The 24175-nt window shown below is 35.6% G+C and overlaps 2 protein-coding genes across 2 annotated transcripts in view; both read right to left on the reverse strand.

Moving 5' to 3' along the window:
• Window positions 1-7865, reverse strand: part of LOC132157369 (endothelial PAS domain-containing protein 1-like) — a 38481-nt gene extending 30616 nt beyond the window's left edge. Inside the window, exon 1 of the mRNA XM_059566703.1 lies at window positions 7555-7865. Within this exon, the coding sequence (XP_059422686.1) occupies window positions 7555-7580 (26 nt within the window). The 5' untranslated portion in view covers window positions 7581-7865. The remainder of the gene's footprint in view (window positions 1-7554) is intronic.
• A 3491-nt stretch (window positions 7866-11356) lies between these two features.
• Window positions 11357-24175, reverse strand: part of prkceb (protein kinase C, epsilon b) — a 133438-nt gene continuing 120619 nt past the window's right edge. The window contains exons 12-15 of the mRNA XM_059566705.1: window positions 18147-18285; window positions 16814-17002; window positions 15954-16100; window positions 11357-12045 (exon numbers count right to left, since the gene is read on the reverse strand). Coding sequence (XP_059422688.1) covers window positions 11893-12045; window positions 15954-16100; window positions 16814-17002; window positions 18147-18285 — 628 coding nt within the window. The 3' untranslated portion in view covers window positions 11357-11892. The remainder of the gene's footprint in view (window positions 12046-15953; window positions 16101-16813; window positions 17003-18146; window positions 18286-24175) is intronic.

Genomic DNA, 24175 nt, shown 5'->3' on the forward strand with positions numbered 1-24175 from the left:
TTTAAGCTCACTGCATTACAGGTGACAGTGCAGAAGACAGGACCTGATGAAAGAGAGGCAGAACGGGACACTATCAGATCATATGTGCTAACCGCTGGCCTTCTGCACAATAAATATGAAATTCAAGACATGATCTGTGATAATTCACTTCAATATTCAGATTCTCAATGAACATGAATAATACAAACTTGTGATATGTCTTGTTTGAAAGTACACAGTAGTGTTTTACAGTATATGCTATTGCAGTATTCATCAATATTATGAATTTAGCATTTATTTATTTAGATTTTCATTTTTCATATGAGTTAATGTTGCAGTGGTAGTAATATTGTTATGTGCTTTAATTAATGTAGTTTTATTTTATCACAGTTTTACTACTTTAATTTAACTTAAGAAACGTATTTTAGAAATGTTGCCCCATCAACTAACTGTAATAAAATTAAATTTAGAAGTGGTGCATTGGTTTAGTTTTTTTTTTAATGTTTTTCCATCTAATATTTATATTTTATTTTATTTTATTCCAGATTTTTTATTTTTATTTTTTATTACCAGAAAGTATTTTTATAGTTTTAGATGCTAACAACACTGGTGCACAGACATAAACACAAAATAATTATTTAATTTTCATGCGTGCAGTTTTATTTGAAATAATATTTGTGAACTTAAATTAAAACCAGAAATCATTTTTATTACAAACAAAATAACATTAACTGAAATAAAACATATTAAAACAATTTATACATTGTTTGTATTTAAGCTAACATTTCTCAATTTCATTTAGATTTACTACTAAAATATTTATTTTAATTTAAGTACTAAAATAACTGAAATTAAATAAAATAATAGAAACGAACTAATAAAAAAATAATAAAAAACATTTAAAAAATAAAAATGACCAAAGAATTACAGGATTTATATCAAATGAGGGAAAATGATGACAGAAGTTTTATTTAAAACAGGTATGTAGTACAGCAGTCTCAGTGCTTGATTTGAATCGTATTGGGAGTATATGTCAGTGTAGCCTCAGGTAGAACTAGAAGTGTCGCTGCAGCCATCTGCTGTCCTGTCACACAACTATTTTCATAACAAACAGCTCATGCTTTAGGACACAGGAGCCAGATGCTAAAAGTCCAGACACAAACCCCCAGGCCCTCGAGTGTTTGTGAACAGAGCAAACAGTGGATGGGTAACAGGGTGCAAGGTGCAGCGCGGCAAGCTCTTCACATCTCACCAGATACATTTCACCTTTTAAAGGGAGAGTTTACTCTAGTCCCACAAAAAAGAAGATATTCTGTCAGCACATTCTCTGACAGACTAAAGATCATTTATTACATTTATTATCAAAATCATAAATAAGAAAGTGAACAACAAAAACAAATTGGTTATTGGACACTATACACATAATAATAACAAATTTCAAATGTATTATACATTTTAAAAATATATATTTGGTTATATTTTATTCACATATTTATGTATTAGTAAAACGTAGAAATTGATTTGTATATTTTGTAGTACTTTTTTTTTTTTAACTTTATTTAACGTTTGATTTATTTGGTAATTGCTTTAAGTTTCTAAATCTAATTCATCTAGTTAAACTGTAACACAAAAAGTAGTCTTTGTCCTGGCTTCTCTCTACTTTACTTGTTTGTAAATACATCAGTGAAGAGATCTGGTCACAGCCAGTTTTCGATGTAATGAAACAAGCAGCTTGGACTTCATTATTTGGATGATGGATTGCATTTTGCTTTCTTTTTCAATTCAGTACAATCAATGGAGATAAATAACAACCCCTCCGACTATAGCATGTGCTGTAAACACAAGTCCAGTCTGGCTTTGTTAATGTATAACACAGAAGTGAAGCGCAGGTGCCTGACCACTCATTCTAATGACAAACACCAAAGCTTACAGTCTTGTTTCCTGTCGTTTTGGCATCTTGCTAAACACAAACTGAGAACAATGTGGTCCAGGCTAATCTCTGATCCTCTGGAACAAAACGTTCTCCAACTCAACCAAACAAGCATCGCCGGCACAACCCTCTCCACCAGAGAGAGAAGATCATGGATGGGGTCAACGTTGGCTGACGACAACACGTACATACGCACACAGACACAGCCCACACCGCTACACGCTTCAATTCAATTCATGTTCATTTTTACAGCCCTTTTCACAATACAGACTGAATGCATGGTTCAATAATACAGCATCATCAGTCTTGTCTTATCCATTCACAATCACTCCAGAGGATTCAGAATTAACAATACTCAAATATTTTTAATATTCATATAAAGTATATTAATAATAAATGACATCATTTGGCAGATTTGTAAAAATAGCATCCAATGTGTATCATTTTAAGCATTTTAAAAGCCTTTTTAAATATGAAAATCAAGTGCAAGTGTCTGGATATGGAATTATGTTGCTTTGATAAGACCCATCTACAAATATTTCCACTTTACTCACCTTCTGGGGCTTAGTTAGTTAGTTAGTTAGTTAACTAGTTTGAGTAGATGCTCTTGTTTTAAAATATATATATATTTTAAAATATTTATATTACAAAACAAAAAATAAGTGGACATATATATATATATATACACACACATAAATACATAACTATTCATATTTATTAAGTATGTTTTTATCATTATCAAAAATGATCAGAAATTGAACCATTATTCATATTTGTTATTGGACATTTACACAATTTTAGTATAAAATAATAATAATAATAATAATAATTGTTATATAATTAATCTTTAAAATAATCTGTATGGTTCTAGATGTAATTATATAAGTTATAATTACAGAAATAGATGTATAAATTATAATATTTCCAAAACCTGATTATTTACGATGTCCTAGACTTTATTTGGTCAATCAGGAATTCAATGAATTTTGAAAAGTGGACCATTTTGATCAAAAGTTGACTTTATTGCAAATATTGGTTCAGTGACTCTATTTCTTTAGGGTTTGTGAAATATTCTAAAAGTCTTATGCCTTTAGTTAAAAGGGTTTCAGTGAATCAAACTCTTCTGCAACACTGTTCATATATTGAAATGATTTAATGAAAATAAATGTAGATTTATATTGCTCTTTATCACCATGTGCTGCATTGCCACAGATTTTTACTGCATTTTACATCTTCCATTTTTTGTGGCTTTTCAAATATCGTTCGCTACAATGTCAATCGGAATGACGGAAATATAAATCGATTTTATAAACGATATCGCCTGATATCAAATTTATACACACAAAAAACATCAGGTTAAATGAGAGAGCCGACACTACACAATGAACTAGGATCATTCAGACGAGCCTCCAATTCTGCCACACATGTTCACTCATAGATCTAATTTTCAGGAATTCTACGCAATTATAGGAAATCGGGGCCAACGTTTACTGTTATTGCCCATGACGTAGTTAAGTGATGGGGACCAAACAAGGGTAATGAGAGTAAAGTTCATCTGGAAGCAGCTGATGTTAGAAATTGATGTGAGTGAAGTATGCAGCAGGAGGAAGAACGGGGTTGACTAACAGGAAGCGACAGGAGACAGTGGTCTGGAGGAGCTAAAGAGTGGAAAAACACTGGTAAGTATCAGTATGCCTTAAGAAAGAGAAGATGAGAGCGATACGGAATCAGAGGCAAGCGGAGCCATTGGAGTAAGAGGGAGAAAAACAAGAAAAAGAGAAGGAGAAAATAAGCTCCCAGACCGAGAGCAGTGCCTCGCACCCCTGCCGTTAGCCGAGGGTGGGACGATGAAGTCTCCATTCAGACCCTCTCTAGAGATCCTGTCACAATAAACTGCACATTTCTGTTTAGACAAGTCCTACAGCTGGGAGGCTCTTTGAATGTCTCCAAGCAAAGTCTCATATCTTGGATTCTCCTGTGAAAACAAAGGTCTTAAATGCCCACATCAGTCCTACTCAAATACCCATCGCTGATACCAACAAATGACACAAAGAGGAAAAGATAGAAAGCATGCGGTAAAGCTTGCAGCCTTTTGATGATATCTGATAAATATGTCAATATAAATGCTCTTGAAAGGGATTAGATGTTGATTCTTCAGAGGAACCATCATTGCAGTATTGTAAATATCGTTGGTTACAATCATGGCAATGCACTAAAATAAGAACATGAATAAAACGCAGTAAAATCTGTGTAAAGATGCAAAACAGCAGTAGTTATCTACATATAGACCTACTTTAAAAAAAACATTCGAATATGAAAAATATTGAGGCTTCTGTAAGGATTCTTTTTCAGTAATGGCACTAAAGAGTTAACTAACAAGAGTTTGAAAGGAAGAAAGTATTATACTTAAGAGCTCGAAACAATTCTATGGACAAAAATATCTATAAGTTAAAACTACACTTTTTTAACTTAGGTTAGCTTTTTAAGGAATACTTTAATTCACATGGATGCATACAAATAAAAAATGCATTAAAACCTTTAGGTATAAATTGTTCTGAAACAACAACAAAATTTCAAATAAATTCTGTTCTTATGAACCTTTTAACAAAATTGCATCATGTTTCCACAAAAAGGTTTGTTCAGCATAAGAGACTGTTCAAAAACCTACCAGTTATTTAAAAAAAAATACCAATCCCAGATTTTTGAATGTCGTATAAGTTGATGTACAGTATATGGTGACAGCAGGAAGAGTGTCAAGTGTGTCTCATTGTATTTGTAAACCAGTTGTTTAGTATAATAATAACAATGGCTAAATATATTCATATTATAAAAATTGCAAGCATGTTGTATTCACAAAGGATGTTATAATATAGGTGATAAGATAATAAAGACAATATAAAGTTATAACCTTAAAACACATTTACACCTGTGCATGATTTGTAAACAAATGAACTTTGATGTTTGCATCACACAGTCAGATACATATGGTTTTTCTAACATAGTTAACTTGCTTGAAAGCGCACTTGGTACAGCACTGCACTTGTGCCGTGAAACACGAGTCACGATAAAAGGGCTCAAATTCTTGTGGAAGCAAGCTAAAATGACAGCTGCTTCAGCAAATAAGTTCTTATTTCTTTTTATTTTACATTTTCTTTTGCTCACACTAGCAAATTAAGGGGTAGAGTTTAGTGTAGGTGGTACGATGTTTTCAAACGCAGAAGCAATTGCCATCATTTTACAGAAATTTCATCACAGGCACTTTTTTCCAATGAGTCTGGTTTGGAAGTTGTCAATACAAGGTCAGCAACTTTCTTCTTTGAATGAAGATTTTTAGGGGCAGATTTCCTAACATCTTCTGTCGCAAAAACCCTCTTTTGGGATTAAAAATTAGCAATGAAAAAGCATGCAAAAGGTCTCATGCTAATTGGCCAGATTTAGTAAATTCGTCCCTCAGACTCCAATCTCAGGTTAGGTAACTAGGTGCAGGTAAGCGGTTATGTTGCTGCAGAGCACAGAACAATGCTCTGAAAGAGTACACAAGTTAGATCAGGCTAATGGCCAGCTCTCAGCATGAGGGAGTTAACAGAGCCCATCACAAAACACAGCCTTTCTCTTCGTAAATGAGCCACTGCACCGAATTCAGGCACAGAATGAAGCAGGGAGACAAAGCCTGGTGATTCAGGGTGACGTAATAGAGAACTACAACAAATGATGAGCCAAAATAGACAGAATGACCATTAAAAAGCCACCCTGCATGAATTATAATGCTACAACAATCACAAATACTTTACACACAAATACTTTACACTCAGTCTAAACATTGATGACTACTTCACTAATGACTTCATTAGAGTCCTGCTTAATTCTGTTTCACCTTTTAGTTACAAACAACAAAGCACTTCTGATAAAACATATCAGTGATGCACCAACTTTTCCGCAATGTGATGACTGTGAATGAATCTGGTTGAGACAGGGAGCCAAAAATCGTTGACTGGAATGGTGAGGTTTAATTCGCACTTCTTTGATGGCACAACACACTGTCACATTGAGTGCTGATTATTAATTAATTTGAATAACTGCTATTTTATATTCTACTTTCTGTTTTGTGAAAACTTTGAAAAGTGAATGTTTTTAATTAAAATAGTTTCTGTAAAAATTCCTTTCGGTGGATCATTATAATCTACTGAAGCTTATGAAATGCAGATGAGGCCAAGAAAGGGGACTCTGGCTATCTTACACATCCAACATCTTCCTACCAACAGTAAACCACTAAAACATATGGGTTCGGTATAGCCAGACAGACAAATACACACACACACACCGTCTTGTGTCTTGAGGTTAAAGATTTTGCACTCTTTCTGAATAAGCCACGCTAATGTAGAGACACATTCTCTTGATCTGAGTTTAGTAGCAATGTTTGGTTATGTTCTGCCACTCTGAGATTCATCAGATAAAGGGCAGAAAGCTTGTTAGGGAACAATTGTCACGAGGATGAGGCAGACTTCAAGGCGCTCTCAGAGCCGTTGCACATGCACATGCACACAAACACATTCTCTATTATTCTCTCATTAGCACTCTGATGGTCTTTAATCTTCACAGATATATGGCTACATGAAATCTCCAAGTTACCGGAGTTTTCCAGACTATATATAGCTCATTTTATAGCCTATTAACATGCTGCCTGATAAATAGTGCTTAAATCCTGCTCACTGTATAAAATTTTAACCTACTAAATATAAACTTTAAAATAAGTTTAATTGCTACCTTAAATGTGGTGCTACCTTAAAAACTGCTACCTCGAAATTTAAAGTGGCGCCAAAGTCAAAAATTCCAGATTCTGTTTAATTACTAATAAAGACAATTCACTGAAAACTCATAAAAGTATGTAGATATTACACAAATTATATATGTTAAATTGACTTTTAAAAAAATAATGTAACGATGAAGATATTTATAAATATTTACAATGTACTATTATTAACAATTTCCGATAATAATAGGCATTAATAAATGATTTAATAAATAATAATCAAGAACAACAATAATAATTAATAATAATAATTATTAGTATTATAAATGGTTTATTCAAATGTATATAAAAAAAATGGAGAATATCAACAGAATTTTATGCTCCTGCATTTTAAAATAATGTCACATGTAAATGATTTCAGCTGATTTCAGCACAGGACTATACTATTTATCTCTGAAATAATAATAATAATAATAATAATAATAATAATAAAGGATCCACGAATAAATATAACATAATATAAATAAATAAACCTTATGACGTTTTCTCACATTCCTACAAATTATTATTAGGCTACTTTGAATACTTTCAATATTCAGTAAGGAAATGTGTAGCCTAATAGTCTTCGTGCAGTAACTCATGTAGCCTATATTAGTTGATTCGTTCATTATTTTCGATTTTAAAGTAGACTATATAACATTAACAAGATGCAACATTCTCAGACTCGACATGCCAAAGAATATAGGACACTTTTCTTTCTTTCTTTCTTTCTTTCTTGTTAGTCGGTGTGCGCAGCGCGTTTGTTTCACAGAGATCCACTTGTTGCTGCAGCTCCATTAAACCCGAACTGCGCTGTCTACAGAAGAATACATTCCTCACAGCCCGCTGAACTCACCTTTTCTTCTCTTTCTCCGCTGTCATCTCTCTGTCCCCTCGTTATTCCCGCAGGTCAACAGCAGTGCGATCTCTGCGCAGACGGGACGCGCTCCAGACCCCCGCAGACGCTCGCGTTAAATCACAGAAAAGGACGCAAAACTGGTCGTGAAAAATGCAGTAGAGTCCACTAGCAGGGCAAAAGTGACTGTACAGTCTCAGAACACTGCCAAGGATCGTACAGTCTCACGCTTTTGTGAAATCCACGCGCGGTGGGGCTCGTCGCGGTGAGGGAGTTTTTCTCGCTTGTTTTGCGGTCAGCGAAGTTCACAGCGCCGCACTGAAGGACGCTTGACAGCTGAGCAATCAATCACTGCTCTCTGATTGGCTGAAGCCGCACTTGGGATCCGCCCACCTTCTGCGCTGACCTTCTCCCAGAGCCAGCATCAAACTTTAACCAAACTCATTTAAATCAGTTCAGTCTCGTAGTTTAGTGGAAAATATCAGCAACACGATTGCAACTCTCTGGCATATCTCTCTGGAGCAGGACTGACTGAGTGGACAAGTAAGCCAAAAGGCTATTGAAAAATACATTCAGGGATGCTGAGACTGAGACACATGCAGCCTAAAATTTAAGAGTCATTGGTGCATTATAAGTTAATTAAGGACAATGTATGGCTTTCCTGAGAAGCAAAATGGTGTTATAGTATTTTTCTGTTGGCTATTTTGATAATTATTGTAACAGCAGCATCGCTATTTTAGAGAACTTCTTATTTATACAACACACAACATATGTAGCTTCGAAAACATCTTTCTTAATGTGTTTTCACTTGGTCAGAGGAACATATGAAAATAATTAGAATAGAAAACATGAATAGGTTCATTTTTAAATGATTGTTTTTGGTGTATCAGTCTGCTAGCCCTGATTTTCAGCAACTAGTATTAACTCCACACTGTAATTTGGGGTAAAAATATATGCAGAATATGTGTAGTGTATTCCAAGTTCTTTCTTTCTTTTTTCTTTTCTTTTCTTTTCCAGAACAGTGTGTTAATGTATGTAATTTTTATTTTAAACGCCATCTGCTCTCTATTCACATATTTATGCTGTTATACACATACTGCAGAATACTGCTTATTATTCACCTAAGACTGGAGTAATGATGCTAAAAATACAGCTTTGCATCACAGGAATAAATTGTATTTTAATATATATTCAAATAGAAAACCATTATCCGTTATGTTCCTCTGGAAAACCTACCTGCAAAGCTTCCTGAGAATCTATGCTCAAGTGCACTGAGGGCAAAAGCTGCTTTAAACACGAAGGATGGTCCCACCAAATGTTGATTTGAATGTGAAGTTAGTTAATAAAGCAACTCTATTTATGTAATTATTTTTAACTGCATCCTCATTTTACCGCATTTTACAAAAGCGCCTAAAACTTTTAACAGTTCTTTGCAGGTAGGTTTCTTGAAGCATCTTGGAGACGTAGCCACAGTTCCTCAGGATTGAGTCTGTCTCAGTTTGTTCTGTTTCTTCATGTTATGCCAAACAGACTGATGATGGTGAGATCAGATCTCTGTGAGGAGCACTGGCTGATGTCAGACTAAAATCTCACTGGATTATTACAATTGATGGAAAAATGAATGTTTGGAAATGTAAACTGATATACTGACACACTACAGTCAAAGATAGAAATAACTGACTTAAAACCATTTTTTTAGCTGATGAAAATGCTACTATTCTAATAATTTGTGCCAACACTGTGTTTGTGTGTATATATACACACGCACACACAGTATATATTAATGTCTTAAACAACTGTTATTGTATCCTCAATCATTCATTTATTATGAAAATACAGCACAATATAACTTTCACTTCAGTGAACTATGCACTCAGATTATTCAGCTTACAAAAAGTTCTGAGCATTCCCAAAATGACAAGCATATGCATTTCCTCATGTCCTTGGACATCTATAGCCTCCATCTAGAATAGAAGGTCACATGTGACAGCAATAATCCTTCACTCTTTGTTTTGGTCATGATGACCCTTATTTTTAACCAAAGTTCACACACTAATTTCTCTCATGCTTAATTATTTGCGTGGGTCATTATTATACAGTTCATATAAACTTCAAACAATTTGGTTCATTTCTGACATCTTATTTAATAGGTTACAAACCAAAAAATGCACATTCACATCCTTTGAGAACAGTACATTTGGCACACAGTAAAATGCAAATAATGACATGACAGTGACTAATGGCACGAAAAAAAAAAAAAAAAAAAACTTGCACAATAAAATAAAAAAGAAATACATACACATTTATGATTCTTACAGTGGCATAAAACACTTATATAATTAATATTTATATGCACTGTACCTCTGTATGTACAAATAAGTATTCCTTTGTGAGACACAGATTCACGTTTAACCAAAGAGGTGCTTCCATCTTTTGCTTGAACATGTCAATGTGTTTCCTATGTAGAGTCATTTAAAAAAAGAGTTACTCGTGAAGTCCAAAAGTTCGCATTAGGACAGAGGTGTCTGGCAGGTGTAGCTGTGATAGTTTCTGTTAGTGGACTCCATCCAAGCCAATAGATGCCAGATCAGAAGGGCACAAATAAGACATGCTTTGAGAAAAACGACCAAACAAACGAAATGTAAATGATGCAAAAACTCAAAATGAAGCATCAGATCTGTAAAATGGACATGAAATGAGTGAAGGTCTCAAAGTCAACATGAGACGCTGTTCAAAACCAACTTTCACTTTGGGGATCTGATATACTATAAGAAAAAACATAAAACGGAAAATAAGTATTATGCCACAAGAATTGATTGAATTGCGAAAAAAGTGAGTGTTCACAGCAAAATAAAAGTGTTTGGATGCAAAGGGTGACATCAGAAGAAAGATAGAGTTGCTTCAAAGGCTTTTTTTTAATGCTGACAAAACAAAAGCAGGCAATAATTTCATGTTCACTTTTAAACAGAGTTGAAAAAAAGTTGAATTTACAAATGCGTTCATTATTTCTTATGTTCATAATGTAATGAGCTGATTGGATTTTTTTTGATAAACGTCTTGCTTTCATCACAAGCTTTCATAGCTCTACAGCTTACATATTAGGAGAAATTCTAGGGTATTTGAGTTGTGCTGTATATAGTATGGAAGATCATTTCTATGCAATTTCTTTGACTTTTTTTTGAAGCGCAATATTTTGTGTCTTTTCTAACTATAGTAAATGAAATTCAGAGGCTGTAGCAGCTGAAATAAAAGAGGTGTGCTGCATATGGCATGACCTGACAACCAAACGGTTACCAACCAAAACAGACAGCGGAAATCAGAGACATTGAAGATGAGATGGAGAAAGACAAAAGAAAAGAAAATGCTAAACACACACAGAGACAGACATACACAGAGAGAATATTGCACATAACAGTTTCTCATAATCTAATAATACACAAGAATATTGTGGGCATAACCATGCAGTAGATGATTAGTCTATATTCCAAGTTCACAGGCTAATGAAGGTAATCAGGACATGTACGTACTGTAGACTGTAGAGAAGTGATTGGCTACTGTCCTGTCCCATTCATAATCATAGGTCTTGTTGCATTGTAGAGAAACCAATAATTTCAACATCCTAGCAACAAAACAATCCAGTAATACAATGAAAAAACCACACACACAACAAAACACTAAAGAGGGTACTTGTGTAACCTTACCCTCCAGTATACAGACATACACACAACACTTGTTTTGGTGACTTGCGTATATGTCAACACTGTTGTTTCGAATGGAAACGGCGTGATGGTCTCATGAAAGGCAGTTCTGAGTCCTTCCCAGTACCGTCCAGTCACTGTCTCTGCCTATCAGACCATCATGTGATCAGATCCCAATGCAGAGTGTTTAAAACTCCCAATTCACACGCATCACATCTATGCATCTATGCATCACATCTGCAATACAATCACTTGTTCTTTACATTTGGTTTTTGCATTTCAAAACGGTGCTAGTGTAAATGCGTTGACTCCAGATGTACCACTGATACACTGCATGATGGGAGAAGAAATGAAACATGAAATGGCCTTCTAAAGAGCTCTATCCAGCCGCTTTAGTGATGTCACACAAGCTCCCTTATGTGTTTTACATACATTAAATAAAGATGGTGCAAATCTGTGAGTATCTGTGCATGCACATATGTTTTTTTGGGGTTCAGCAGGAAAGATTATAATGCCTAACTTTCTACTTTTAAATTAAAGCATCAAATTCTTGGTAAATGATGGTCTACGATCATCTCATGGGCGTTCACAGCATTTGCAGTGCATGACTGCACCAAGTATAGCCCAGGAGATGGAGGTTTTAGTATAAGGACAGGGTCTCTTCACTGAAGTAAGAGAAGCCCTTGAACTCATCCTGGTTAATCTGCTTGATAATGGCGTCTTCCACCGGGGTGAGCACCGGCTCCTCGCGGGTGAAGTCCTGGTCAAAATTGTTGACGTCCCTTTTGGTTTTCTGTGGATGGAGAAAGGGAAAGTGTGCTAAATGAGCAATTTCAGAAAAAGAAATCACAAAAACACATATACATCCAAACACTGTGCATTCCATAAATGCTCTGACTAACCTAAAAAATGCTTTTCCAGCAAACATTTAGCAGTTTTTATGTGTGGCGCTTATTTCTGTCGACTGAACAAGCCATGCCAATAATTTGTGAATTAATCATACTATTGAGTCGGTTCTTTCTTTTCAGTACAACAGGCTTTCAAAAAAACTGAATCAATTCACACTCTCTCATTGAAGCAGACTGTCAGTCAGTAAAATAGAGAGTATCAAGATTTTTAAGGAAACAGAGAACAAACAGTGCTGGATGAAGTGGATATTCACCTACTAACAATCGAAACAAAAGACTTCTTTCTGAGAGATAAATTAGAAAATTCAACTACTGCGGTGTCATGTGAATAAGTGGCCATCCACACAGAGAGTGTTTTGTGTCCGCCTATGCTGTTTTTTTTTGTTGTTTTTCTATGTGAACATGAACTAGATGGATGTCTTTAACCAATTCATTGGTATATAATGTTTTTGTGTTAAACATGCATAAAGACCAATGCTCTCATTTATTGTTTGTATTTGAAGAGTCTTAAGTCTTGCTGAAATTTGTTGTAGAATGCTAGACACTCAGAAAATTAAAAGTTCTCTCAGAGTTGAATTCTGAGCATATATATATATATATATATATATATATATATATATATATATATATGCTCAAAATTCAAAATAAAATTATATAATTGCTTGTCATCACTTTTCCATATTGGAAACAAAACATAAAAACAAAACAAAAAAAGCTTTAACAAAATACACCCCCCCCCCACACACACACAAAAACAACACAGCAAACTCAAAAAAAAATAAAAAATAATATTGGTACATATTGGTGCATGTTTTAAACTCTCCCAACCTCTCACCCTCTAAAGGCTCTCATCAGCCTCGTGAGCAGGCGTGAGAATGGGGCGGACAGGCAGGGGCCTTCTCACACTATCTGAGAGGCATTCCACACACACTTACAGCAGCCAGCATGCATCTCTGTATCAAAGTACAGCGTCTGATGTGTGCTGAGAGTCCAAGAGCATCTCAGATATCCCTCTGTTCACACTACCAAAAACAGAAGTGTGACACACACACTTCAAAGAACCATGAGGGCTGGAGCAATGTAATGTTCTTGATAACTGCATTTGGAAAGACCCGTGCTTATGTCTGAGCTGAGACAGCCAATATACAGAGTTAAAATATGCTGTAACCAGACACAATATGATAAAGTGTCAAACGGTATATCCTATTTCTTCAAAAAATATATTCTGAATTTAATCTATAAACCTAATTAATCTATAAGTGGAACAGATCTCTCTGGCGTCTCACTCATTAGGTCCCGCCCACAGTGAAATCTTATTGGTCCAAAATCCTACTAGACATAACATAATTTTTAAAGAGTTTATATGGTGTTTTGAATATGGATTGTTTTTTTTTTTTTCAATTTGATCAAATTTTGTTCTATGTAATAAACAATGAACCAAACCAACCAGGTAAAAACTTTTGATTTGAAGCTAAAACGTATTTGAAAATTGGACAAAAAGACAAAGATACACGACTGTGTACATAACGGCTCTAATAAGGGACTATAAGCACTGCAATCCCAAGAATCATTGCAAATGAAATAAATTAAACACTATGAAGAAATACATGTTTTTTTATAGGTGTTATAAACAATACATAAACAATATATTTTAAGTATATTGCAAAATATGTCTTTTACAGTGGGGAAAATATTTATTTGATCCTCTGCTGATTTTGTTAGTTTTACCACTTATAAAAAAATTAAGGGTCTGTAATTTTTATGGTTTATTTTAACAGATAGAGACAGAATATCAACCAATCCAGAAAAAAAAAACATTATATAAAAGGTTAGAAATTGATTTGCATTTAAGTGAATGAAATAAGTATTTGATACCCTACCAACCAGCAAGAATTCTGGCTCCCACAGATTGGTTATGTGCCCATGTAGGACCCAGGTGCCATTATTCAGAAATGGAAGAAATACAAAACAACCATCAAATGGCCTCGGTCCATGCAAGATCTCACCTCATGGAGTAAGGATGATCATGAGAAAGGTGAGGTATCAGCCCCGAACTACACAGGAGGAGCTTGTTAATGATCTTAAGGAAGTTGGGACCACAGTCACAAAGCAAACCATTGGTACAATACTATGGTGCAATGGACTGAAATCCGAATGCGCCCGCAAGGTCCAAAGAACATCTAAAAGATTCAGAGAAGGCTTGGGAAAAAGTGCTGTAGTCAAATGAAACCAAAATTGAGCTCTTTGGCATTAACTCGACTCGCCGTGTTTGGAGGCAATGAAATGCTGACTATCACCCCAAGAACACCATCCCCACAGTCAAGCACGGAGGTGGAAACATTATGCTTTGGGGCTGTTTTTTTGCTAAGAGTACAGGACGACTTCACCACATTGAGGGACAAATGAACGGGGATATGTACTGTAAAATCTTGGATGAGAAGCTCCTTCCCTCTGCCTGAACACTGAAGATGGGTCATGGATGGGTCTTCCAGCATGACAATGACCCGAAGCATACCACCAAGGCAACAAAGGACTGGCTCAAAAAGAAGCACATTAAGGTAATGGAGTGGCCTAGCCAGTCTCCAGAACTCAATCCTATAGAAAATATGTAGAGGAAGCTGAAACTTCAAGTCGCCAAATGACAGCCAAGAAACCTTAAGGATTTAGAGAGAATCTGTAAAGAGGAGTGGATCAAAATCCCTCCTGAGGTGTGTGCAAACCTGGTGACCAACTACAAGAAACGTCTTACCTCTGTGCTTGCCAACAAGGGTTTCAGCACCAAGTACTACAGAAAGTCTTATTTTGCTTGGGGATCACATACTTATTTCACTCACTGAAATGCAGATCAATTCCAAATCTTTATATAATGTGTTTTTTCCTGGATTTTTTTGGTTGGTATTCTGTCTCTATACATTAAAATAAACCTACCATAAAAATTACAAACTTCATTTTTATTGTAAGTGGGCAAACTTACAAAATCAGCAGGGGATCAAAAAATATTTTCCCCACGGCATACAAATTATTTAGCAGTTTATGAACATAGGTAAATTCTACATCATTTGCCATGCTTAATGGGAGTGGGTGAGTGAATGCTAAAGCGTTGTTTTCCATAATTCTCAGATTGGTGGAGATTTCTCTCAAGAATCATGGGTAATGTCGTTTTTCACCAGGAATTTCGCAGTTGAACATGGTTATAAAAATAAATGTCTGTCTTCAAAGATTTATACATTATCATTCAAAACCAATTTCCCATGGAGAAAATAAATAGGAGTTTTACTTCGGGAATCCAACTGTTGCACTCTATTAAACATTAAATACATTATAATGGCCTATTTTATTATTATTTTATTGCATTGCAGCAGTATTTTCACAAATGTATTATGTCATGCCTGATTAATGTTATACATATACACATAATGGCTCTGTTGCAAAACCCGGTGAGCTGCCTTACTGTTGTTTAGCAAACTTTTTGGGGAAAAATCCAGTAATTTCAATAGGAATCGAAGCAATTGTGAATTTTACATGAGCTCAAATGATTTCCCCATTTTAAAAAACACTATCTTTAGTGATATTTATCGATACTGAGTGACTCATCATATATCTTGCTTATTTCTGAGATTGACTTCTGTAGAAAGTATAAATGCACATAGGATGGTCTTAAAAGGCAAATTAGCCATGCTATCCACATCGCCTCTTACGCCCACAATGCCTTTAAATGCTGTCTACACAGGCAGCGTACTAGGTTTTGTAACAGAGTGACTATCCACAGTATCCCACACATTATAATACTCACAATACGTGGTTTGAAAGGCGGCTTGATCTTCCTCTGTTCCAGAAGAACCCAATCAATCTCTTTGAAGAATGGATGCACTTTAATAGCTTCATCTAGTCCTTGGGATACAACGCAACCCAGCCGCTTATTAGGGCTCTTCGTCATGAACTAATCAATGGAGTGAAGAGGGAAGAAAAGATTAGAGGAGCATAATCCTGATGGTTTGTTAACCAGAGGATGTCTATATGCATTATGTTGAGTTAAGATGGTCATTGATGATGTATGCATGATATAAGACTGCATCCTGTGGAAGGATGACCTGAGATGACCACAGGTCATGTGACCACAGTGCCACAGTGAGAAAGATTGCAGTGTGACACGATAACGTCCAACACAAACAGCCTGCCTTTCCCACAAAGTTTTGCAAACAGGCAAAGGACAGCCAAAGTAAATCTTGGACATGTGAAGGAAAAACACTGTACACACACACATAATCTGACACTATGGCTACATATATAAATGAAACATGACCTAAACAAATCTGCCTCTGAGCAATAAAATGTTCCTCAGCTCTTTTTGTCATATGCACTTAACCAATTTCAACAGTTTAAAGAGGAGGAACCCATGCATCCTGAAACGAGACCTCTGAGATTACACAACCCAAAACTCCAGCAGTGAACACAAACAATCTGTTCTTTTCCCACAAGGAGTGTCGTTTTTCTGAGCTGTTGCCGCCTTTTGCTCTTCTGTTACTTCACTAATCTTTCAAGAAGAGTGTGAGAGCAAGCAGACAGTAGCAAGAGGAAAGGTTAAGAGGTGGTACACCCATGTCTTTTGTAATAATCAGCAGGCAAAATGTTTGAGTAAATCCAGACACGTACCGCTTTAAGAATGCTGACGGCCTCTTTGCTGAGCCACACGGGATATAAGACGTCATCATGGAGAATAGACTCAAAAAGGTCGTCCTCATTATCCGCTTCGAAAGGAGGCTGACCAGCCATCATCTCGTACATCAGCACACCTAGAGCCCACCAGTCCACCGACGCGCCGTACTCCAGCTCCTGCAGGATCTGCCAACCACAAAGCTCCATAAAACTAAAGTTTGAAACAGAATAATTGAATATACATGATCATGTCTGGCTCAGACTCAAATGAAAGCACTTCTGAATTATTCTGTGCTGGTTTTGGGAGGAAATCCTTCAGATTTGTGCAAAATGAATTAGTGTTAAATGGGAGTTAAAATTAAATTAGGATCAAATCAGCTGTTATATTTGACTCTATAAAGCCTACTGCATCATATCTGATACACAAAACTATTAACATGATCAAAACTGCTGAATCTTCTACATGTCGGATTGATATCTTATGCTTTTGGCAAGTAAAAGGCTTTTTAGTATAATTCTAAAATGAAAACCTCCAGGCTTGCTGTGAAATCTTTACTGATTTTTATAAAGTAAATGTTAGAATAACTTGTTATAAAATTTGAAAGACTTAGATTTTTCAGGCTAATATTCTATATGTCTGGCTTTTCATAAAAAACTGCTAGATGGGGGAAATGTTAAACTAAAACAAAAGCTAGCCTTGAAGATAATGAAAAACTAAAATCGGAAAACATAAATGAAACAAACACCTCTATTTGTAGCGACTGTCTGTAAAACCATTCTAAAGTAAACTGCAATATTAATTCAAATACATCAGTTACGTAAGAATAATTTTGCAAACAACAAAAAAGCTGAGTGCTTGAATCTGGACCACAATATGAAATCTAGTAATTGCTCGATAATGCAGTAAATATCAGATTTTTCAAGAATATATGCAACAGTAAATTAACAAAAATATAAAAATAATTATCTAGTTAATATAAGATAAAATATAAAATATTATCTAGTTGTTTATTAGTATGCATATCATTATTATTATTGTTATGGTTGTTTATTAGTACTTATAAAGCACATATTAATGCCTTATTCTGCATGACCATATTTTAGATCCCTTAATCCACCTCATACCTAAACCTAACAACTGCCCAACTAACTATTAATATGCAGTAATTAGGAATTTATTGAGGCTAAATTCATAGTCAATAGTGAGATATGGACTTTAAAATGAAGTGTGAGCAAATATAATAATGTTTCATAGCTTTAATGAGAACCAAACAGTAGAAAAGAGACTATGACTGTGCGTCTGTGTGTGTGAGAGTGTGAAATACTGTACCTCTGGGGCAATGTAATCTGGTGTGCCACAGAATGTTGTGGTTGTGATGCATTCCAGGATTCCCTCCTTACACATGCCAAAGTCTGCCAGCTTACAGTGACCCTCTGCGTCCAGCAGGATGTTGTCTAGCTTTAAATCCCTGCAAAGAAAATTCAAAGCAAATTAAAATACAGCAATATTAACCTACGTGTAGCATGCATCATTTTCTAATGACACACTTACAGTGTTTTCTCCCGCCTTTTTTGACTGTATGTAATTTGTTTGGATCCTCTAACCCTTAATTGCAATTTAATAAGAGATTAATCATCTTCCCATCTTAAGCATCCTAAAATACATGATGCATGACCTAGATTCTGGAAGTCTCTGTTTAAATATTAAGCAACACTTAACACTGCAACACAGCAGGTGAATCATTTACTGACGCTCATATATGTCTGATATTAGCTGGATGCTCAAGAATGACCAGTGACACCAAACATTACAGTACAATATGCAATTCATTTCAATTAAATTATAAAAAGACAAAAAAGTCCTTGTGAAAGTTAAAAAAGTTTCCATATTTAATATTATTGAAGATTTTTTTTCTGAATTTTTTCTTACATAGCGAGTCAAGTCAAGATACATTAATTTCACACAATCTGTATGAAAATGTAGAAATATGAATTAACCTGTGTTTTTTAGTCTCATAACACTCTTACACCTGAAATCATTAAAACTTAAATTTAATAGTTATGTGACATTTTGAAAACAAGTCTGTCTAATATTTATTGTTAAATCAAATTGATAAAGGCAGTGTAAAAAGAAACATTCATTGCAATATAATATTGTTAGGACAATAAAGATGTTATAAAAAAACCATAAAAAGAAAAAAAAACTTTTAATTGAGTAATATATTTCATTCGGTTTTTAAGATTCATTCATTTTGGTTGCATGACAAATTTCCATCAAGTTGAATTTATTAATCTTTAAGAGTTACATATGTTTCATATTTTGAATCCAGAACGGATGCAAAATATCTAAATAATTACAATTAGTAAAAAATCGGAAACTTTTAAAACTTAAAACAAATACTGTTTGATTTTTTTAATAATTTTCTTTATTATTTATTTAATACTTGAATAAATCCATATGTCTAAATATTATTTTTTTACTTTACTTTTTTACTTAAGTAAAATATAAATTGCCCATAGTATTACTGACATGCATATAGTAGTAATTAAGTAAAGCTGCAAGTTTTAGTAAAACAAAAAACAACAACAACAACAAAAACAATTCCAGTGTAAGGAAATGTCAGGCTAGACTTGGTATCAGTGCAGTAGGATTTGAGCATCCTTATTAGGATGCATAAGACATAAACTCACTGTACAGCACAAGAGAGAGAGAAAGAGAGCGAAAGAATAAAGAAAAGGAGAGCGCGAGATGATAAGGTGCCCCTGATGAAAGACAACAAGGAGTTGGAAGAAACCAGTCGGATTGGGGTTTGATGGTTGATTGCAACAAGAATGTCAACATCACTTCACGGGATGTCATTCAGTCAAAGGTGTTTTCATAAAACCATTCTCTCTGAAAAGGGAGGGGAGCGTCAGATCCTTACGCAACTGTTCCTTTTGAGAAAGGCACCCTGGTCCTCGGCACGTTCCCGTTGGTCTGAAAGTTGGCGCGAGGGGCTTCATTCCTCTTGTCTTTCCCCACTGAGAGTCTTAAAACACTCTTTACATGCAGAAGTGTGGAAAATCACTTGTAACGAATGCTGGAAAGATGAGAGCCTGCTTCCCAAATTTATGATCCACTTCTTGATTGAGAAGCCAAAATGAAGCCTAAATAAATTGTTTCAAAGATGAACTACATCATATCCAAATTTCCACTTGAGTTATTAGTCATTATTAAAATGTGAAAAAGTCTTACACAGAGAGCGTAGGTGTGTTTGAATTTCAGTAAAGGTTCACAAAGAGAAAGAGGTGGAAAGTTGCTCTGTATTGTCCTCTATACCCACATGCGCTTCTACATCACAAGATGTTCCAGAATTGTCCATCTCTCCTTCTGTCTCTTATTTCTGTCTCTCTTTTCCCCCTTTATCCATTCCTGTCTAAATCCTACAGTTGTCTACACACCTTCCAACACAACCGTCACGTCGCCCCTTCCTCTCTTTCCCAAGAAAGAGAGTTTAAATCATCCGGCGAGCTTCATTTGTTGATATAGATTATGTGACTTTGCTACACTGGCCGCTCTTATCTGCCCTCTTTGAAGTGCTTAAATGGTGAATGCTGCTCTTGCTTTTGCTTTTATTTTGTGTGTGTATATGTGTATGTGTATATATGTGTATATATATATATATATATATATATATATATATGTATATTTGTTTTGTATAGGTGGAATGGAAACCTAAAAGCAACAATAAATTTGAAAAGGTGCTTTTAGAATAGTAAATTAAGTAGAAAATCATGTTTTCAGCGAAAGGCTGTTTGAATGAAGATAAAAGAAAAATGTACAAACAGCATTAAAAGCTTTAGAATGTGGCATGAGCTGTAAAATCACAAAAGGATGAGATTAACTACTGTATTAGGTTTCACTAGAGCGCCTTTCTTTTGGAGGAAAGTACTTGCATAGTAAAAACACAACAAGACAGAACAACAAGACAGAGCCAGAGAAAGACATTCAGAGAGAGGGGGAGATGGCAAAGACTCAATTTAGTGCATTTCCTGTTTTTTTAAGTGAACCTTGAGGAGTGATTTTTTTTTCCATTACGTACAAAGCAACCTCTCTGCTAAAAAAAAATCTGCTAGAATATGCTTCTTTTTTTTTTTTTCAAAGGACAAGAAGATAATCCATTACAACACACAAAGGAAGGACATGACTTATACTTTATTATAATGTTAGAAATGTCAAAGTAACATGAATGATAATTCATAAACATTTAATATTAATATATCTATTAAAAAGCATATATTTCATATGATCATATATCAAATATTTAAAATATCAAATCAGTGTTTATATACACTGTGCACATATATATATAAGATTTATGCTAAAATATTAGTTTAGCACCATCCTTACCCTTTAAACTTTAAATTTTATGGAGCACGGCAAAATATTTTTATATAAGGACTTTAACATTACAATTTACACAAATGCACGCACAAACATTTTACACAAGCAGGCACTGAGAAACTATGTGGATGTATTTGAACTAATGATCTATTAGACGTTATATAATTAATGCTCTGATTTCAGTATATCTTCTCAGATAATAGTAATTTACCTTCCCTACCAAGGTGAGCACTTTGCTCATGAATACTAAGTTAGTCAGACACTCCTGGAAGGTTACCAAGCAACATCCACATGATCCAATTAATATTCATGCATAATAGAGAAGAAAATAAAAGTCTCTTTATAACTAATGTACGCAGCAACTAGTTTCCCAAGACACCTTCAGAGCAGTGCCCCAGAAACAAGATTGCGGTTTCTCTGCTCATATAAGTGAACGGGGAGAGAAAAAAAGAGCCAATCATTGTGTAAAACACAACTTGCATACAGGGTGTGACGAGTGGGGCGGGGCCGAGGGACATGGGAGCGAGGCCGGGGGAGTGATTGGAGATGAACTACACCTGTTCGTCCCACCGGTCTCGAGGCCCATGGAGGAGATGGAAGGATATAAAACTGGAGCGACGACAGTGAAGGACGAGAGAGGACCAGGCCTGGGCTTTTAGTTGTGTTTTGGTTTTTATTTTATGCGCACCAGTCGTCCGTGAGGGGCTGGTGCGCTGTTTTGTGTTTATTTTGTTATTAAAATGTTTTTGATTGTCCGCCGGTTCCCGCCTCCTTCTTCCGGATGAATATGAAGGTTGATATCGTTACACAGGGTTACAGTGATTAGTAATTATAGGGGCTGTAAGCGAGCCTCTTAGTCCATACTTAGCACACAGAGGACCTTGTTTACTAAAGTAAGAGCCTATTTTTTCTCTGAATGTGCTCTAGGGTTAATACATATCAATTAACTCTTACAGAAAGAGGATCACAAGGATGCTTATTGTATGGAAGTGAAAAGCACTTCAATGGTATCATGCTGCTTTTTAGGTGAAAGGTCACAAAGAGCACATCCATCTGACAAACAGATCTCGCACAAGGTGTGGAAAAACTACAATAACTACCAGCACACGTTGTTCCTTCACAGGTCCCAGTGCTTTTGTGTCCCTAGCTCTCCCATACACCATAACAAAATCCCTCAAGAACCACAGGTCAACAAAAGATGGGTAATCAAGCAGAGGAGCCACATCTATGCCACCTGCTCTTACCATCTATTTTTAGAGCACTGAGTACGAACAAACAACCAAAGCAGCCAATTGCAATCTACAGCAGGGAAATCAAGCTCAAACATGTCATCTTTAACCAGATCAAGCCTCTGCGGTTTCAGTCAAAACTGCCACCATGTCCTTCCCTGATAGGGAGAAGAAAGCTGCCCCTGCACATTTTGTTCTAGAATGTTCTGAATTCAGTTTTTTTTTAGGTCTTGGTATGTGCGGCAGGTCACAGAGAGGTAAAATTAGTTCTCATGGGGGAGAAATGCTGTTCTGCCATGCGTTTGCATGCAAAAGCGTTAACACACAGATTGCGTTTCGACATGCAGGTTTCCTTCAATGTAGGGCTTTCCCCTTAAAAAAAAAAACAAAAAAATATAATTCAGATTGAGACCAAAGGCTGAAGGGAGGATACACTGGGATCTTTATTTATTACCCGGTGTTTCACATGATTTCGTGGTAGAGCTCTGCTTAATCTTATAACTGGTGCAACCTAAAGTTAAGTGCCTTGCTCGAGGCTGCGATGACGATGGCTCTTGGCTCGCTTTTTGCAGGGGGGTCAGATTTAGGGGTGAGCGGGGTTAATGTCACATGTTTTACCACAGTGTTTAGACCTTCAAATCTTTAATTTTGCGATATTAAGCGAAAAAAAAAACTTTTCAATAATGATAAATAATAAGAAATGTTTTTGAACAGCAAATCTTACAATAAATCTTAGAATCAGAACACTAAAAGCGGCAATGAACAATGGAATAATGATGCTAAAAATTCAGGTTTGCATTAAATTGCATTTTAAAGTATATCAAATCGAATACAGTGATTTAAAATTTTAGAATATTAATGTTTTGCTGTATTTTAATCAAATAATACAGCCTTGGTGAGCAGATGAAACTTTTAAAAGGGTCATATGATGCTGCTAAAAAGAACATTATTTGGTGTATTTGGTGTAATTAAATATGTTTATGCAGTTTATGGTTAAAAAAACACATTATTTTCCACATACTGTACATTATTGTTTCTCCTCTATGCCCTGACTTCTGAAATGTGTCGATTTTTACAAGGCTCTTTGGTCTGAAAATCAAGGTGTGCTCTGATTGGCCAGCTATCCAGTGCGTTGTGATTGGCCGAATACCTCAAGCATGTGACAACAATACTACAATGAGAATTAAAGGTACGGCTTCTTTCTTTGCGTGAACATCTGGGTGGAGTTATGCCAAACATCCCACCTAGTGACGTAGACATGTGGGTGTGTGTTTAAACAAGCTGTTTTAGGGGGGTGTGGACAAGTCTTAACTTTTATAAAGAAAATCTCTTTTTGGATTTGAGACTTCTTCTTTATGCACCAAGAACATGTAACACTCCGAAGAAAAAGGAAATACTAAAATCTCATCATATGCCCCCTTAAAAACATTAAGAAAAGCTTATGACCACTTGCCCTGACCTGTGTCATAAGCACTGTACTTTGAGTTCAAAACTTGAGATAAATCTTGACAGTGTGGCTTTACTGAGTCAAATAAAAAAAAAAAAATAACAAAGATTATTGTGACGAGTGGGGCGGGGCCGAGGGACATGGGAGCGAGGCCGGTGGAGTGATTGGAGATGAGCTACACCTGTTCGACCCGCCGGTCTCGAGGCCCACGGAGGAGATGGAAGGATATAAAACTGGAGCGACGACAGTGAAGGACGAGAGAGGACCAGGCCTGGGCTTTTAGTTGTGTTTTGGGTTTT

Source organism: Carassius carassius, chromosome 14 (assembly GCF_963082965.1).
Source record: "Carassius carassius chromosome 14, fCarCar2.1, whole genome shotgun sequence".
In the NCBI taxonomy this organism is placed as follows: domain Eukaryota; kingdom Metazoa; phylum Chordata; class Actinopteri; order Cypriniformes; family Cyprinidae; genus Carassius; species Carassius carassius.